Source organism: Heloderma suspectum, chromosome 1 (genome assembly GCF_057233095.1).
Source record: "Heloderma suspectum isolate Gila_16-S chromosome 1, 16-S_ref, whole genome shotgun sequence".
In the NCBI taxonomy this organism is placed as follows: Eukaryota; Metazoa; Chordata; class Lepidosauria; order Squamata; family Helodermatidae; genus Heloderma; species Heloderma suspectum.
In genome coordinates this window covers 120,165,865-120,185,137 of record NC_139458.1, presented here as the reverse complement: position 1 = coordinate 120,185,137, position 19,273 = coordinate 120,165,865, and the positions used below count along the sequence as shown (strand labels likewise).

Here is a 19,273-nt window from a genome sequence, read left to right as displayed (position 1 = left end):
CAGAAAGAACGGAGTTGCTCTCAATAGCCTTGAGAAACAAGAACACGTTTAAAACAATCCATTCAGTATTAGTAAATGCGCTTGGCAGGGAGAACGATCACAGCAGTGGACCATTTCCCCAACATATACAGATTCCATTTAAGGTCAGAAAAGTGCCTATACTATGATGGCCACTTCAATCCAAAAAAGAGGACATTCATCACCAAAAAAGATTACAAAAGATAATGCTGATTTGCATAAAATTTGCATGTGCGAATGTATAAGTATAGATGCGAAATTAGAAATAATTATTTTCATTTTTATAGAAATTCAGTACATTTCAGCACAGTGTGGAAGACTGTGACCAACTGACCTGTGTGACTGCCTGTTCAGTCTGATGCCCAGGTGCTAATGGGCGACAGTTCTTATGGCTCTTTATCTTTAAGAGAGCAATCCTATGGCCACTAAGTGTCTAGATGACCATACGATTTTTCAGTTTCTGGGAACCAAGCTTGGAGCCAGGGCTCCGAGCTTCACTCCCAGAAACCATGCTCCCTGCCCCTGCTGCCCTGGTGGTGGCAAGGTTCTTCCCCATCTCCGTGCTTGTAACTGCAGCATGGAGCAGGCGAAAAGGGGGTGTTCCCATGGGAGTGGAGAAGACTGCAGAAGCGTTGTTATGATGCTTCCTATGCACCATGCAGCCTCCTCCCTCCCGCTCTGAAGTCCCCTGCTAGAAAGCCAAAATTGGCTGTCTAGCTGCAAATACAGGGTGGCCAGAGTGTGGAGTAGAGGATCCACTCCATGGTCCGCCCCCCCTGCATTGGCCAGCTCCGAGTTCAGAGGCAGCTGACTATCCCAATAGGATTTCACCCTAAACTGGCATTGGGCAGGACACCCTTTCAAATACTGGACACATTTAAATAGAGGATAGTCCTCTGGCAGCCCTTTAAATAGAGTACTATGCTCTGTAAAAGAGGACACCTGGCCACCCTAGCCTAGCCTTTGTACACATACAAACTGTCCATGCATATGGCTATATGACTGGGGCCTGCTCGCTGTCTTAAGGCACCATCCTATGCTTGTTTAGACAAAAAAAGTCCTACAACCCCCAGTATTTGGGGGATGCCAACAGTTGTAGGGCTTTTTTCAGTCTAAACATGCATAGGATCACCCTTAGGTGATATATAAAATGTGTACACATATAGCACCAAATTTTCAGTTGCAAATATCAGCATGATCACTGGCCTCCTTATTTTTTGAATAGTAAACTCATGCATACTCTAGCCTTAAGCCAATAGCATCTAATTATTTAACATCACTCTCTATCTAAACTGGGACTGACATTGGGGAAAAACAGAGTTTACACCAGTTCAGAATTTGATAGAATATAGAAAGACACAACTCATTTTTTTCCCTTCTAAAGGTATAAAGAGAATAACAGACATAAATTGTGTCTGTTAATAATAAATTCATTTATGATGCATAATTTATAGAAGTTTTGCATTTGTATTCCATATCTGCCAGTGGAACCAAGTCTGAAAGAAACTTGGATTCTTAAAGAAATAATGTGAACACTAGGAGCCAAGCATTTAATAATATTAAAAAGTCATTGACTTGCATTTCCTGCCAAACCTCAGAGGACCAATTTGTGTGCCTGTGGCTGCTTGCTTAAAATCCCTTCCCTGATGCAATATTTATCGCTTCTCCACATATGCTAGACCAGTATAAGCATGCTAACAAAAATGTCCTTGAGGATTATGTTGTGCTTATATGTATCCCACCCACTTCCCAATGTGTTTGGACCAATTCACACAATGAAGAGATTACTCCTACTGAATGGATTGTCCCAAACCATACACAATAAATAATATTTAATTTGATTCCGAGAGTACAAATTAAGGGATAATACATAGCCTTCCTCCCTACAATCCACATGGGCACATGGTGGCTATTTTCAATTTCTGTGCATTGGCAGCTCTGCGTTTATGGCAAGATGGACAAAGAAGTTGTTTCCATCTACTGTTTCGTGTGCAGTCCGAGCTTATGCATGTTTACCCAGCTGTGTTCATTGGGGCTTATCTCCAAGTCAGTGTGCATAGGATTGCAGTATTAGATGGTTCTAAATTGATGTGCTAATTCCCAGTGTTGTGTGTAGCAGCCAACAAACATAGAATCATAGAATAGTAGGGTAGGGAGGGGCCTATAAGACCATCAAGTCCAACCCCTTGTTCAATGCAAGAATCCAAGTCAGAGCATCCCTGGCAGATGGCTGTCCAGCCTCATCTTGAATGCCTCCAGCGTGGGAGAGCCCACCACCTCCTACATGTCTGACTCGCCATGGTCTGTAATTTTCCACATGCTTAAATTGACAGCACCACTACATTGCTGAGCCTGTTGCCTCCTGCCCAGCACTGCTGCTACTGCCAGTAGCTGCCATCCTCCCCTGCCCAACAAGCAGTGCCAGGGGAAGCTGCCATTGGGCCACTTTTCAATGGGAGCTGAGCAACACCTCTGTACAGTCAGCAGCGGGCAGCTGCCATCTTAGATTTCCAGAACAGAATTCCTGAAGTGATATCGACATCACTTCGGCATGTGGTTGGGGATCTCAGTTGGTGGCCGCCTGCTGCTGACAGTAGCTTGGGACCCAAGCAGGATGGAGGTGGCAGGCAGGCAGGCAGCTGGGTAGATGCTCCACCAGCCTCCCAATGCCTTCCCAATGTGCCACTTGAAACAAGAGGATCAATGTGCTCATCCTGCTGACCAGTAATAGTAACATAAAATTCTTCTAGATTGATTGTATACATACCATACCTACTGAAACAAGTGGCTTTTACTGTAATTTTAATTGTGATACTATCAAATGTCATTTTAAGAAATAAGCAGTAAATAAGCAATGGTATTGTTATCCGTGTTCCTACTAGAAATCTATGTAGCAACCAGGAATATTCAAAATATAACATATGAGCTTAGTTTTTTTCAGTCTATTTCTCTTAAAATAAAGTTACTTATCCATATGTTTAATGGACATCGTGTAGGTTTTTATCTTTATCTTAAGTGTTTATCTTTGAAAGGAATGGGAAGCCTGTAAGGAGTTGCTGCTTGAAATGTTTTGATTGCACAACAGAGGAACTACTAAAATGTAAAACTTTAGGCTTTCCCTAGTCTGTTCTTAAACTCTGTTTTGAAAGAGGCATATTCTTACATTTTGGCTATCTTTTTGATAAAGAGGACAAATACAGTTTCCATTTGAGCACACATCTGTAGGTAGATTTCTTTAAACATAAGCTGCTTGCCTTAAATAAGATCTGCATGCTCATCGTATTGTTTGTAGAATCACATTTATGGAAATTTGGGCCTTGGCATCCATCACATGAAAGTGCACCTGTGAGATCCACAAAACAAAGTTTATTTGGGAAGCAATACATATTCATTGACAAACTTTGACTTTGCGCAAGTTTCCCACAGGAAAAACGCTGCAATCCTATATACAGTTACCTGGGAGTAAGTCCACTGAATACAGTGGGACTTACTTCTGAGTAAACATGCATAGGATTGCCCTGCAGATGTTCCTGCTATGGGTTTTTAAAAACTCGTCTATTCCAAGACTACCATCCTCTGTGCTCTTACTTGAGAGTAAGTCCCACTGAAACTGAGTCCTAAGTAAACATACACAGGACTGGTTTGGATGACCTTTGTCTTTCTTTTCATGAGGGATACCATTTCAGAATTATTTCACACGTGTTTCATAAACAAAAATGAAGTGCAATTTTAGATAAACTCCCAACTGTACACTACTAGGTGTACTTAGTAATGCATTCTAATCTAAATTTGCCTGTCACCTAGTCCATGCGAATATTCCTGCTATTATTTAGTGTTATACCTAATGTAATGCTAGTAGAAAAACTGCAAGAGGTGGTATTGTTGCACTTTCTATCTAGAGATGGGAAAGGTGCAAAAAGGGTTAACCAAAATTATTAAGGGGCTGGACCAACTCCTGTATGAGGAACGGTTACATTTGGGGCTTTTTAACTTACAAAAAAAGGTGAGTATGGGGTGGGGGATAGTAGAGGTGCATAAAATTATGTGTGGTGTGGAGAAAAACCTCTCATATTATACTAGAACCCAGGGTCATCCATTGAAGCTGAATAGTGAGAGATTGAGAAAAGGAAGTACTTCTTCACACCACATATGGAAACTGCTACCATAAGATGTAGTGATGGCCACTAACTTGGATGACTTTAAAAGGAGATTCGACAAATTAATGAAAGATAAGGCTATCAATGACTGCTAACCATGATGGCTATATATTACCTATAATATATGATAGTATTATATAATACTCTTAGGGAACAGTCCTATGGCTGCTAGTCAGTGGCTAGTCGGCCACAGGATATGTCGGTTTCCAGGAACCGACTTCCCCCCCTTCCACGCTGCTTCACAGGTAGCTTGGAATGGCCCTGCTCTCAACTCTTGGAAGAGGAGCACAGAGCAGTGAAAATGGGGCATTCCAGGGGGCGTTCTGGGGTGGGGAAGGCGGAAATGCTGGTACGACACATCCTATGGGTTGTCCAGCAGCCATTTCCCCTGCTTTGCCTTCCCGCGGCTGGACAGCCAAAATCTGCTGTCTAGCTACAAATGCAGGGTGGCTGAAGTACATAGGGGATGATCCCCTCCACACTTCTCCTGCTCTGCATTGGATAGGTGGTCACCTCCAAGTTCAGAGGCGGCTGCCTATTCCTATAGGATTGTGCCCTAAGGCTATAATAGTCTTAGAGGCAGTTGCCAAGGAACAGAAGTGGGAGGGTGCTATTGCATTTCTGTCATTTTGTGGGCTTCCCATAGGCATCTGGTTGGGCTTTTTGAGAACAGGATGCTGGACTAGATAAGCCTTTGGTCTAATCCAGCATGGCTCTTCTTATGTTCTTATTGTTCTCATAGCAGTTGCACAAGCACTAACAGAATAAACCAGCACAACTAACACAACCAACACCTAGTCTAAGGAACTGCCTATATAACTGCTTTTACAAGCAGAATCAATTAGCTCTGACACTTGTGCAAGGATGAAAACAGGGTGTCCAAAAGTGGTAGAATCTTGAATACAGCCTTTAATATTTATTTGCCACCAATGGTATACTGGGTACTATACAGACCACAAAAATTACATAGTTCCTGCCCAGAGTTTTGCAGTCCAGTGTCCTAATCTGAATCTCATTTACTTGAAAGTGAACTCCATGGAAAACAATAGGACTTACTCCCAAGTAAATATGTATAGGATCAGGGCATAATAAATTGGGCAAGGCAAATATGAAGAGATAAGAAAAGAGCAGGGAGTAGAAAGTAGAGAGGCTGAAAAAGAGACTTAACTAGTACCAAACTGTGAAGAAACATAAGGCTCTAGCAGTCCAGGAAAATATTTTTTAGAAAGAATTTGAAGAAATAGAGGGAAGCTGTATGTCAACAGAGAGGTACTTTGAAAGGCTGTTTGAAAGAAATACATACAGCAATATGGTAGAAGTCAGGGAGAAGGAAACAAATGGGATTGAGACCTGATGAACTGTATGCATCACAGCATGAGAATTGTATATGTTTGAGAAAATAGCTAGATAGATATAGTCAGGAGTGCAGTGCTGAAAAGGCTTAAATATAAGGACTAGATGTTCTCAGGTTGGCGCACAAGGTAACAGGCAATCATTGCACAGATTTAAGGAGAAAGAGGCCTTAATTCTAGTTCTGAGTGAGAACGATAATCTTAGAAGGGATATTCCGAATAGTAATAATGTGTTAGATCCCAAGAGAAGCATGAACAAAATTATTCTCATGCAATAGGGCTTTCCTGGCTCCTCCTCTCCACTACAACTGTTAGTACCATCCCTCCAAAAATCTTTCCCAAAGGTAAGTGAACCTCTAAAATGACATGGGATGAGGCACAGATGGCTGCAATAAGAAGGGACAACCACCAGAATTTGGGGGGAGAGCATTGCATGAACGGAAGTCCCTTTCTTCTGGAGCATGACACCTTTGTATCTGAGTCAATTAATTTAGTACTGATTTCCTCTAACATCATTTCATGCACTTGACACAGTGGGCTTCAGCCTACAAAAGTTCATACTACTATAGACATGTTATTATTTGATGTGACCTAGTGAATTGTGAGTCTGAAATGAATGCATTGTTCATCGTACAATACAAAGATAGACAGATAGATAGATAGATAGATATGAAGAGCTCCTCACAATCTAGTGGTTTCTGTTTCAATTTCCTTCATACTTTGATTTAGCCAAATAAATGCATGTTGTAGTCAACAAGTGAAACTAATTATGTAAAGAAGCCCTATTTGAAATAACAACTTTTTGCCACATCATGTGGATATGGGGTGGCAACAGTTTTGTAATTTTACAAATTTTGGTCCATGTTAAATCTCTCTTTCTCACACACGCACACACACACACAATCTCAGGATGTCATCTTGGTACCCAGTAGGCATGTACAGAGATCTTCAAGGGATCTGTTCAACCTGTACATTCCTACTGGGTGACTGAAGCTGGTGCTTATATTGAAATACTTCATATTTTAAAATCTGAATTTAAAAATCTATAAATTTTAAATTTTTAAATCCATAAATATATAAACTGGATGTGCTACTGCTGGTCACTTGTTTTGTTTTGGAGTGCTGTATCATGCTTATCACATCACCTGCATATCAGTTAATTCTGTTCATAGCAGTTAATAGTGATCACTAAAACTTAATAGAGTATCAAAGGGCATCCCAAATCATGTTTATGATATAATTGTTTAAGAATGGAGGATTATATTTCTAGCTAATGCATAGTGGTTTGTCTCTTCTCCCTCTGGCACAATACTGCTTCCTCAAGGAGTAGTGTTGGTTTCACTTGTATGACTTTCAAGGGGCTTGGAGAATTACTGCCAAAACATATGCCATCCAAAATCCTGCTAGCTTGTAGATAGCAAATTAAGAACATACGAAGTATGACACATAGATAGGAAAGAAAGACAGGAGTACATAGATAAAAGGTTTTTCTGTTATGTTTGTATGCGCTGGTTTTTTTATTTTTGTTTTAAATGCTTCCTTAACATTTTAAGTTTCTTAGCCTTTAAATATTTGGCAGTGGCAACCTTTTGAGTATTTGTGTGACAGTAAATCTGTGATAGTCCAGTGATGTGACTTGTATCAGAGGCCTCCATGAAATAGGAGAACTTGACCCAAATAACTTAGATAAGTGAAGTCCTGACACTTTAGCCAGCATTGCTTACATTAGAGGATGAGCTAATGGAAAGAACACATTACTACAACCTTTATTTTCAGACTACAATCTCTTTATGATAGTGCTCTTCAGAGAGACTACCATCAAAGTGTATGCAAAAAAAATACAGTTGTACTTAGGATCACAGCTAAGGCCGTTATTTAGAGGGGGGGCAGTTTCTGCCCCATGTTTCAGACTGTAGGAGTACGTATACCATCTGATCAAATTGCTGGTACTATATATTATATGGCTATTGGTAGAAACAGTGGAATAAACTTATGAATTAGGTGTGAGCAAGGCAAAAATCCCTTCACTAAAAAAAAAAAACACCAAAAAGAAGAAGGGCGTGACTACATACTTATGTTTACAACATTGCTGTAGGTATTATGGAGTTTTAAAAATAAACTAATGCAACTCCTGAAGAAGCATGTTTGGTGGCAACCCAAGAAATAGCCTTTTTGGTGGCTGCTCCCAGGGTCTGGAACTCCTCCCAAGGGAGGCTAGGTTCACCCTCTCTGCTGTCCTTCCATCATCACACAAAGACCACTTTATTTAAGAAGACCTTTAGCCTATAAGTGGCTCTGTTGGTTTGGTGCTGTTTTTAATAATATTTTTCTGTAATTGTTATGTTTTTATTGTATTTCAATGCATTGTTTTATTTTTTAATAAATTTCATTGTTTCTCTAATCCGCCTTCAATGCCAGTTTTTGGTAGAAAGGCAGGGTACAAAATAAATAAATACATACATACATACATACAAATGAAATAAATATAAATAAATCTCTGACAGCACATATGAGTTTTATACTGATTAACCAAAAAAGGACAGTTAATGTGTCAGCCAAATCTGTGTATTAGTCAACTGAGGATACTAAACAGGGGTAAGGGAAAAGGCCCTGGGAATGTTTTCAACATTTGGCTGTACTTGGGATATTGACCTCAGTCTTTAGCACTAGAAGGCTCCTTATGTTTTCCTTAGTTCCTATGAGATCTCATTTGTCATGCTAAATGTTCATCATTAAAGAGGAGATTGTACTTCATTAACCAATGACAACAAGCAGCCAAATTTGTGAAACATATGCAATTAAATAATGCCAGCATGTCATAACTACATAAATTCTCAAGTCTTTCCACTAGTGGGTGCATGAGGACTGAAAATAAGTGTTTTTTTCCCATTTAATCAACATGAATTGGCTTCAACTGAATCATTTTAAGGCATGTATAAACAATCTGTTTATTTGTTTGATTTTGTTACATTTATATCCTGCCTTTTCCTCCAAGGAGCCCAAAGCGGTGTACATGATCTTCTTCCTCTCCACTTAACTTAACAACAACAACAACAACAACAATAACAGCCCTTGTTGGTTAGGCTGAGAGTCAGTGACTGGTCCAAAGTCACCAAGTGAATTTCATGGCTGAGTGGGGATTTGAACCCAGATCTCCTGAGTGTTAGTCCAGCACTCAAACCACTACACCACACTGGCTCTGTGATCAATCTATGAATAACTATTTAATATATTTCTTATTTTAAGTAGGGATCTGCAAGGTAATGTTGTGTGGAATGGGCAGGGCAGAAATGGGGAGGGAGATCCTCCTTCTACTCTTCTCCTTTCCCCCACTATGCCATCTCATCAAAGGGAAGGTCACTGGTATGGCTCCTTTTCTCTAGCCTGCTCTTTGTCCTCCCCAGATCAGCTAACCTGTCACAAGACCCATTATGGAAGCTTGCCTTTGGCCGAGGGTAGAAATACTCTTCCATCCTGCCCAAACTTACTGGAGCCCAGATGAAAAATTCAGACACAAAGGATCACCTAGTGCTCAGCCAATCCGCACCCGGATTGAGTGATTACATATTGGCTTGGGTTAAAATGATGGGTGTATGTACTTCCTAGGGTACATACTTGGAAGTCTCTTTACTACCCACTATTTTTCTTTAAAGGAAAGGGTCCCTGATTATAACTGAGACTCTCCTAGTTTACTCAAACACTGGCTTCCATCCTCAGTGGAAATTATCATCATCATCATCATCATCATCAACAACAACAACATTTCTATACCATCCAAAAGCCAAAGCTCTCTCAGCGTTTTACAAAATATTAAAGCCTGAAAAATACAATATAAGAAATAATATAAAAACCATTTACATACAAAACAATTTAAAACACTCAACACTAAGCATCCCAGGACTGGTTAAATATCTTGTTGTATGTTGTCAAATGCGATGCCTGGGAATACAGGAAAGTCTTAACCTGGTGCCAAAAAGATAAAATGTTGGCGTCAGGCAGACTTCAGTGGGGGGAGAGCCCCACAGTTGGGGGGCCACTACCAAGAAGATCCTCTCCCTTGTTACCACCCTCTGAACTTCCCCCAGAAGTTCCTTCCAGAAGTTCCTGGAAGTTCCTTCCAGATGGAGGAGGACTTCAGATGATGATTGTAGCATACAGGTAAATTCATACTGGGAGAGTTGCTCCACCAGGTATTTCAGTCCTGAGTTATATAAGGGTTTGTTGGTCAAAACTAGCACCTTGAGTTGGGCTCAGAAACATACATGCAGCCACTGTAAATGGACCAAAATTGGTGTTATATGTTCAGACCTTTTGGTTCCCATAATCAATCTGGCTGCCTCATTTTGCACAAACTGCAGCTTCCAAACCGTCTTCAGAGGCAGCCGACATAGAACGCAATGCAGTAATCTAACCTGGAGTTTACCAGAGCATTGACTACTGAGGCCAGGTTATCCCTGTCCAGACAGGAGTATAGCTGGGCCACCAACCAAAGCTAGTAGAAGGCACTCCATGCCACCTGAGCCTCAAGTGACAATGATTATTAGAACCCCCAAGGTGTGAACCTGCTCCTTCAGGAGGAATACAATGCCATCCAGAACAGGTTGAACACCTTCCATCCAGTCAAAAAAATGACCCCTAACAGCATCTCATTCTTGTCTGGATTGAGTTTCAGTTTATTAGCCCTCATTCAGTCCATTGTCACAGCTAGGCACCGATCTAGCACATTCACAGCCTCACCTGATGATGATGAAAAGGAAAAATAGAGCTATGTGTCAACAGCATACTGATGACCATTCTGATGACTTCACTCAACAGTTGCATGTAGATATTAAATGGCATAGAGGACAGGGGGCAGAACTGCCCCTGTGGAACCCCATATTGGAGAATCCATGCGGCCGAGCAATATCCCCCAAGCACCATGTTCTGGAACTATCCAAGTAGGAGTGAAACCACTGCAATGCAGTACCTCCCACTCCCAACTCAACTAATCACTCCAGAAGGATACTGTCCTGTTTCATGCAGTCAAGGGCCTTGAGCAAAGCACAGATAGTCCTGGGAGCAGTAGCGAGAGAACAACCAGTTCAGTCCAAAGTCATAAACAGAAGTTCCGAGGAGGGTTTGCAGGCACAGGCAGAGGTGAGGTCAAGGTAGTCCAGAGGTCAGTTCATCAAGTTCCGTTTTAGCAAGCATCAAGGCCAGGCAAGGGGGAGTCCAAAAGTGTCGTCCAGATGGGTAGCCAAAAATCTAGGAGCAAAGCCTATCTTGAAAGCAAAGCCAAGGTTAAGGCACTGTTGTTTGCACCAGAAAGCTGGCATCGGCAAGGCTGAATTTATAGCTGCTCATTGTCAGGGTGGAAACTGAGCCGATAGAACCCCAGAGCAGTTCTGATTCTGAAGAGGATCAGCAATCCGTGGGAGAGGAGCCAGCTCATCCCTCACAGGCACAGCAGCTGGCAGAAATTCCTCCTGCTGGCATTCCTGAGATACAGTGAGAAAGTGCGGGAGGGGGGCTTGCTAGACGCTCGACACAGATGCAGGGAGCGACAAGCGATGGAGGGTGCGGAAAGGAGGCGTAGCGCCCGTTTGGCGCACAAGCAACGGCCGCGTCCCGTGGACCCAAGGGAAAGAGGGAGGATCTCTCCCTAGCCCATACATTCAGGGTCTTCAAGTGATTCTCCTTCAAACAGGGATCAACTGCCTACCCGGAGCATAGGCTACTCTGCTGTTCATTGCTTAGTCGCTGGTGATTAGCATCTGAAAGAGTCATTAAGTTGTAAAAGGATTAAAGCCTTGAAAATAATCCTTTTGTCTGTGTCTTCAGTTGGCTATTGGAGTGTACTGAAAGAGGCTGCTAGGGTGCTCCTGCCACTCATTGATCAGCACAGCTGGCTAATTAGGTCAGTGTGTTGCTTTTAAGGGAGGCCCCATGCTGTGACTTCCTTTTGTTCTTTTGCTGCTTGCATTTGATTCTACTCCATTCAGAGGGATAGACCACCCCAGGGTCTGCTTCCAGCATTTGGGGAAGTTCAGAAAATGCTTGAGAGGGGCCAGGTTGCTCCTGTAATATTTCTAGGGGAGGATTGGCAGACAAGGCCTCCTGTTCCTTGCTGAGCCTTGGCTGGGGCCCACCATGCTGGCTCTCCCCCTCCTCTTCTTCCTCAGATGAATCCTCCTCCAGGTAGGGCATAACAGATACCATGGCTGATGGTATCAAAAGCTGCCAAGAGATCAAGGAATATCAACAGGGTCACACTCCCCCTGTCTCTGTTCCGACATAGGTAATCATACAGGATGACCAAGGCTGTTTCCATGCCAAAACCTGATCTCAACTCTGACTGAAATGGATCCAGATAATCAGTCTTATCCAAGAGCATCTGGAGCTGGTCAGCAACCTCCTCGTCAAGGACCTTGCCCAGAAAATGAACATTTGCCACCAGCCTAAAGTTGTTGAGTCTCTTCTGGGTCCAGGAGTTCTTCAGGAGTTGTTTCACCACTGCCTCTTTCAGGCAGCCCAGGACCACTCCCTCTTGCAAAGAGGCCCACCCAGCTGTTCCCTCCTTGCCAGTTTTTATAGGCCAAGAAGAGGGACAATCCAATATGTCCTTAAGCTGTACCAACTGAAGCTCATCCAACAAAACTGGACAAGACTGCTCTGGATACCTCACCTGATTCACCTTGATCAGTAAATACTGGCATTTATCAGGACAGAAGGAATCTACTGATATTTCTCTCTGGCTTCCTGAAACATTACAAAGTACTACTACTATTGCCAATCAATATCCACGAAGTCTGTGGCACTTACTACTACACCATCAAACACACACACAAAGCTGCCTTATACCGAACCAGAAAATTATTCCATGTAGCTCAGTATTGTTTACCCTGACTGGCAGCAACAGGTCTTCAGGGTTTCAGCCAGTTCTTCACAGCCCTACCTGGAGATGCCAACAGTGTTTAGTTGCATAATGGGCCGATCTACATTACGCCCGCCATCGCAATGAATTCGGTGTTCCGTCAGGTTAAATGCTCTCGCATTAAAATGTGATTATTCACACTCACCCATTTTCCCCATTGCAGTGCTTCATCGAATGCACGAGCTCGGTTCACACTCGAGCACTCTGCTGTTTTCCTGCACACGCTTATCTGATCTCAGATCTTCAAAGCTTCACAACTTCAAAGCTTCGAAGATCATGCCTCAATTAGGAAAAAAATCATCACGAAGAAGCCCCGATTCTGCGAGGATAACGCCTTAATTTAAAAACAAACAAACATCCATAGCGGGGGATAGGAGGGGGTAAAACTTAATCTCATTTGAAGGGAGAGAACAGCCCCCTGCTCAGTGCAAGAAGCCTGATTCCCAGGCGGTCGCCCATCCAAGCACTGACCGTGACTGACCCTGCTTAGATTCCGAGATCAGACAAGCCCTTTGCTTGTTGCTGAGGAAATGGGGGCTGCTGAGGAAACTATGCGATCAGTAGTCGGAAGAAGACATGGGGCCGTTGAGAGCTGTGATTGGACAGGAGGGAAATACAGACACCGCCGCATATGGACAGGCGGGGGAGGGGACTACGACTGGATACGGTAGCTGGGTAAGGTGGAAAATCAGAGCACATTAAGGGGAAATACCGGGATATTAGGGTATTGAAAGCGGGAGCACGGAAGTGAGAAATTCCAGTTCCAATTCGAGGTGGCTACTGCGTAGTGTGAAAGGCGGGCAGTGAAACCTCATTGGAAGCGAAAAAAGGTGGTAAGTGTAGATTCAGCCAATGTCTCCTGTTAATCATTAGAACTCTAAAGGAGCTATCCAAGTTGCTGAACCCTATCTCAAAATAGGTTCTGCACCTTGGAAAGCTCCTTTAGAGTTCTGGCTGGTTCTGGCTCCAACCCAGAATGGATTCACAACTCCACTGAAATCGGAACCATCAGCCTCCACTAGATGCCAAAGATTGGATCTGAAACATTTGCATGCAAAGCAGGTACTCTGCCACTGAGCCACAGTCCTTTCCCCCAACTTTATATTCAGTTAAGCACTGCAGCTAATTTTACTATAATTTTATTTTAAAATATTTCCTGTTATATTTAGCTACTGCAGCAAGATTACAGGGTGAACCAAGAAGTCAAACAAATGAAAGGAGCATATCCAACTACTGAGATAAACTGAGCAGCTTAACATGGCTATTGCTTGTTCAAATTAATAAGACACTTTGGCAATGCTTATGAAGACATAATTAGTCATGTTGGAGTGGATAATTTATATTAATGACCAATTTGAAAGTGAACCCAAGGCAAAAAAGCATTCATTCCAATCCCTAGCCATCTGTGGATAATAACCTCTAAATTCTAAACACGATAAGGAAACCAATCTATCCAGGGTACACATAAGTTAAATATTTCCAGGAAACTGCTAGTTATTTATTTTATTGCTATTATTTATTGGTATTGTGGTACTGCAAAATTATCCTTTTAATATTATCCTAAAAAAGAGCAACATCAGATTACCTGACTGAACATCGGATTAAAACAAGAAATAATCTAGATAGATGACACAGAAGGAGGAGGAGGAAAAAGAGATGCATGCAGGGGGATAGAGGCTTAGAGCCAAAGTATGTTGGAATAATCAGAAAAATTACATCTTTTTTTTTTTACAGTTTTCATGAATGCAGCAATACCTATCGCAGCTGTTCTTATAGTAAGTATGAATGTGTATATATTTATTTAACATTTAGAAAAAAGAGTGCATATACAAAGTAAAGTGCCTGGAAGCCCTTTGTCAGTAACAAATGCATTATTCCTGCTTTTGCTAATTTTAAATTTCATTGGGTTGGTTCCAAATTTGCACTAAGTGGAGTTTTGGTCTTGCTGGGGGAAGGGCAGCCATTTTCTAATTATTCTTTTCACCTGGAAAAGCTGTGCTGAAGGGAGGTGGGGTCCTCAAGAATGGTGTAGAAAATGACACTGGGGGCTGCAAGGGAAAGAGGAAACTGGCAAAGATCACTACCTGATCCCTCTGTGAGTCTGGATCTAACCCAAATAATGATAAAATAGTAACTTTATGTACTGTTACCCTGTTGTGAAATATAGATATTTGAAAACTGAAATAGATGTAACACAAAATGATTTTAATAATGTTTAAACAAATGTATGGATAGCATGGAGAATGAAGTTGCAACTGACAGCAATTTGTTGTGTTGTTGTTGTTGTTCAGTCGTTCAGTCGTGTCTGACTCTTCGTGACCCCATGGACCATAGCACGCCAGGCCTTCCTGTCCTGCGCTCTCTCCCGGAGCGTGCTCAAGTTCATATTCATTGCATCCGTGATGCTATCTAGCCATCTCATCCTCTGCCGTCCCCTTCTCCTTTTGCCTTCAGTCTTTCCCAGCATCAGGGTCTTTTCCAGGGAGTTTTCTCTTCGCATTAGGTGGCCAAAATATTGGAGCTTCAGCTTCATTATCTGTCCTTCCAATGAGCACTCAGGGTTGATTTCCTTTAGGATGGACTGATTTGACCTCCTTGCAGTCCAGGGGACTCGTAAGAGTCTTCTCCAGCACCACAGTTCGAAAGCATCAATTCTTCGGTGCTCAGCCTTCCTTATAGTCCAGCTCTCACAGCCATACATTACTACTGGGAAAACCATAGCTTTGATTAGACGGACCTTTGTCGGCAAGGTGATGTCTCTGCTTCTTACTATGCTGTCTAGGTTGGCCATAGCTTTCCTCCCAAGGAGCAAGCGTCTTTTAATTTCATGGCTACAGTCACCGTCTGCGGTGATCTTGGAACCCAAGAAAGTAAAATCTGTCACTGCTTCCATTTCTTCCCCTTCTATATGCCAGGAAGTGATGGGGCCAGATGCCATGATCTTAGTTTTTTTAATGTTGAGTTTCAAACCACCTTTTGCACTCTCCTCTTTCACCCTCAACAAGAGGCTCTTGAGATCCTCTTCGCTTTCTGCCATTAGGGTGGTATCGTCTGCATATCGGAGGTTGTTGATAATTCTCCCAGCAATCTTAATTCCGACCTGTGATTCATCCAACCCAGCATTTCTCATGATGTACTCTGCATATAAGTTAAATAAGCAGGGTGACAATATGCAGCCTTGTCGTACTCCTTTCCCAATTTTGAACCAATCGGTTGTTCCATGTCTGGTTCTTACTGTTGCTTCTTGACCCTTGTACAGGTTTCTCAGGAGACAGGTAAGGTGGTCTGGTACTTCCATCACTTTAAGAATTTGCCACAGTTTGTTGTGATCCACACAATCAAAGGCTTTAGCGTAGTCAATGAAGCAGAAATAGACGTTTTTCTGGAATTCTCTTGCTTTCTCCATGATGCAGCGAATGTTGGCGATTTGATCTCTAGTTCCTCTGCCTCTTCGAAACCCAGCTTGTACTTCCAGTAGTTCTCGGTTCGCATACTGCTGAAGCCTAGCTTGTAGGATTTTGAGCATCACCTTGCTGGCCTGTGAAATGAGCGCAATTGTGCGGTAGTTTGAACACTCTTTGGCGTTGCCCTTCTTTGGAATTGGAATGTAAACTGACCTTTTCCAGTCTTGTGGCCACTGTTGAGTGTTCCAGATTTGTTGGCATATTGAATGCAGCACTTTAACAGCATCATCTTTTAGGATTTTAAATAGCTCGGCTGGAATACTGTCATCTCCGCTAGCTTTGTTGTTACTAATGCTTCCTAAAGCCCACTTGACTTCACTCTCTAGGATGTCCGGCTCAAGTTCAGTGACCGCACTATCATGGCTATCAGGGACATTCAGATCTTTCCTGTATAGTTCTTCTGTGTATTCTTGCCACCTCTTCTTAATCTCATCTGCTTCTGTTAGGTCCCTGCCTTCTTTGTCCTTGATCATGCCCGTCTTTGCACAAAACGTTCCCTTGAGATCTCCAATTTTCTTGAAGAGATCTCTAGTCTTTCCCATTCTGTTGTTTTCCTCGATTTCCTTGCATTGTTCATTTAAGAAGGCCTTCTTGTCTCTCCTTGCTATTCTCTGGAACTCTGCATTCAGTTGGGTATATCTTCCCCTTTCTCCCTTGCTTTTCGCTTCCCTTCTTTCCTCAGCTACTTGTAAAGCCTCATCAGACAGCCACTTGGCTTTCTTGCATTTCTTTTTCTTTGGGATGGATTTCGTTGCTGCCTCCTGAACAATGTGACGGACCTCCGTCCATAGTTCCTCAGGCACTCTGTCTATCAGGTCTAATCCCTGAAATCTATTCCTCACCTCCACTGTATATTCATCAGGGATATGATTTAGGTCATACCTGAACGGTTTAGTGGTTTTCCCGACGTTCTTCAATTTAAGCCGAAATTTTGCAAGAAGCAGCTCATGATCTGAGCCACAGTCAGCTCCAGGTCTTGTTTTTACTGACTGTATGGAGCTTCTCCATCTTTGGCTGCAAAGGACATAATCAATCTGATTTCGATATTGACCATCTGGTGATGTCCATGTGTAGAGTCGCCTCTTGTGCTGTTGGAAAAGAGTGTTTGCTATGATCAGCATGTTCTCTTGGCAAAACTCTATTAGCTTTTTTCCTGCTTCATTTTGTACACCAAGGCCATGCCTGCCTGTTATCCCGGTGATTTCTTGACTTCCTACTTTAGCATTCCAATCCCCTATGATGAAGAGGACATCTTTTTTTGGTGTTAGTTCTAGAAGGTGTTGTAGGTCTTCATAGAACCGATCAACCTCAGCTTCTTCGGCCTCAGTGGTTGGGGCATAGACTTGAATTACTGTGATGTTGAATGGTTTGCCTTGGATTCGTACTGAGATCATTCTATCATTTTTAAGATTGTACCCCAGTACTGCTTTTCCCACCCTTTTGTTGACTATGAGTGCTACTCCATTTCTTCTAAGGGATTCTTGCCCACAATAGTAGATATGATAGTCACCTGAATTAAATTCGCCCATGCCTGTCCATTTTAGTTCGCTGATTCCCAAGATGTCGATGTTCAATCTTGCCATCTCATGTTTGACCACCTCCAGCTTACCTTGATTCATTGATCTGACATTCCAGGTTCCTAAACAATATTGTTCTTTACAGCATCGGATTTTCTTTTCACCACCAGACACATCCACAGCTGAGTGTCCTTTCGGCTTTGGCCCAGCGGCTTCACTCTTTCTGGCGCTACTTGGAAATACCCTCTGCTCTTCCCCAGTAGCATATTGGACACCTTCCGACCTGAGGGGCTCATCTTCCGGCGTCATCTCGTTTAGCCTTGTGATACATTCCATGGGGTTTTCTTGGCAAGAATACTGGAGTGGGTTGCCATTTCCTTCTCCAGTGGACCACATTTTGTCAGAACTCTCTGCCATGACCTGTCCGTCTTGGGTGGCCCTTCACGGCATAGCTTATGGCTTCATTGAGTTACGCAAGCCCCTTCGCCACAACAAGGCAGTGATCCATGAAGGGGATTTGTTGTGTTAGAACTTAAGCTGCCAACCGGAATGGGCTGAATCCAGTTCCTAAGTTCTCTAGTGGTCTGTGTGTTGTAGAACAGAACAAATCACAGGCCAGGTATGTAAAAGAAAAAAATCCCCCACAAGACTTCTTGTATGAAGATTACTTTCTAGAGCTTTTGAAATAACAACTGGTCTGTTTTTACTCACTCATCACTCTGTCAGCTTACATAACAAGAGCACGGGACACAGCCCTAAATATACATGCAGATCAAACCAAGGATGTCTCCTGGCCCACTTGCCTTGCATAGGATACTGCTGAGACCACAGTGATGCATGCTAATTGCATCATTGCAGCTATGTTCATATTTAAGATCAGGGTAACAGTACATGGAGTGATACTAGATTTTTTAGATCAAAAATCTACTGGTTTAGAAAATAATGTAAGATGCAATATACACATAAAATAATAAAAAAAATTTATGTGTATATTGCATCTTACATTATTTTCTAAACCAGTAGATTTTTGATCTAAAAAATCTAGTATCACTCCATGTACTGTTACCCTGATCTTAAATATGAACATAGCTGCAATGATGCAATTAGCATGCATCACTGTGGTCTCAGCAGTATCCTATGCAAGGCAAGTGGGCCAGGAGACATCCTTGGTTTGATCTGCATGTATATTTAGGGCTGTGTCCCGTGCTCTTGTTATGTAAGCTGACAGAGTGATGAGTGAGTAAAAACAGACCAGTTGTTATTTCAAAAGCTCTAGAAAGTAATCTTCATACAAGAAGTCTTGTGGGGGATTTTTTTCTTTTACATACCTGGCCTGTGATTTGTTCTGTTCTACAACACACAGACCGCTAGAGAACTTAGGAACTGGATTCAGCCCATTCCTGTTGGCAGCTTCCTTTGGGTAGCATCTTTTTGGTGCAGGCAGGATCTAGTCCAGTGAGGGAATCTTAATGGAAAATTTTGTTTCATGCATAGATTTCTTTTGCTGGACTGGAGCAAATACTTTTCAATATATTCCCCATGTTCCATCCAGAGATGCTTCTTTGATAGATTGACTATATATTTTGTATGCATTTATTTTATTTATTCCATTACCACCCAGTTTCCAATAGCCAAAGCTTTATACTACTCTGGCCTTTTACAAAGGCATCAGTGAGGTCTCTTCAATGTGTATCTTCTTTATCTATTTTTGTGTTGTAAAAAAAAAAAATTATATAATTGTTGTATTTATAGCTGATTGTTATATACAGTCAGGACCAGAAATATTGGAACAAGGATAACTGTTTTGGCAGTTGGCCTCTGTACACCACCACATTGAAGTTGAAAGGAAACA

At 42.2% G+C, this 19,273-nt stretch overlaps 1 protein-coding gene across 1 annotated transcript in view; it reads left to right on the top strand.

Annotated features, from left to right (window-relative positions):
- The window catches only part of ABCC8 (ATP binding cassette subfamily C member 8), a 130,559-nt gene that overhangs the window by 48,834 nt on the left and 62,452 nt on the right, over nt 1-19,273 (top strand). The window contains exon 11 of the mRNA XM_084855031.1: nt 14,175-14,215. Within this exon, the coding sequence (XP_084711157.1) occupies nt 14,175-14,215 (41 nt within the window). The remainder of the gene's footprint in view (nt 1-14,174; nt 14,216-19,273) is intronic.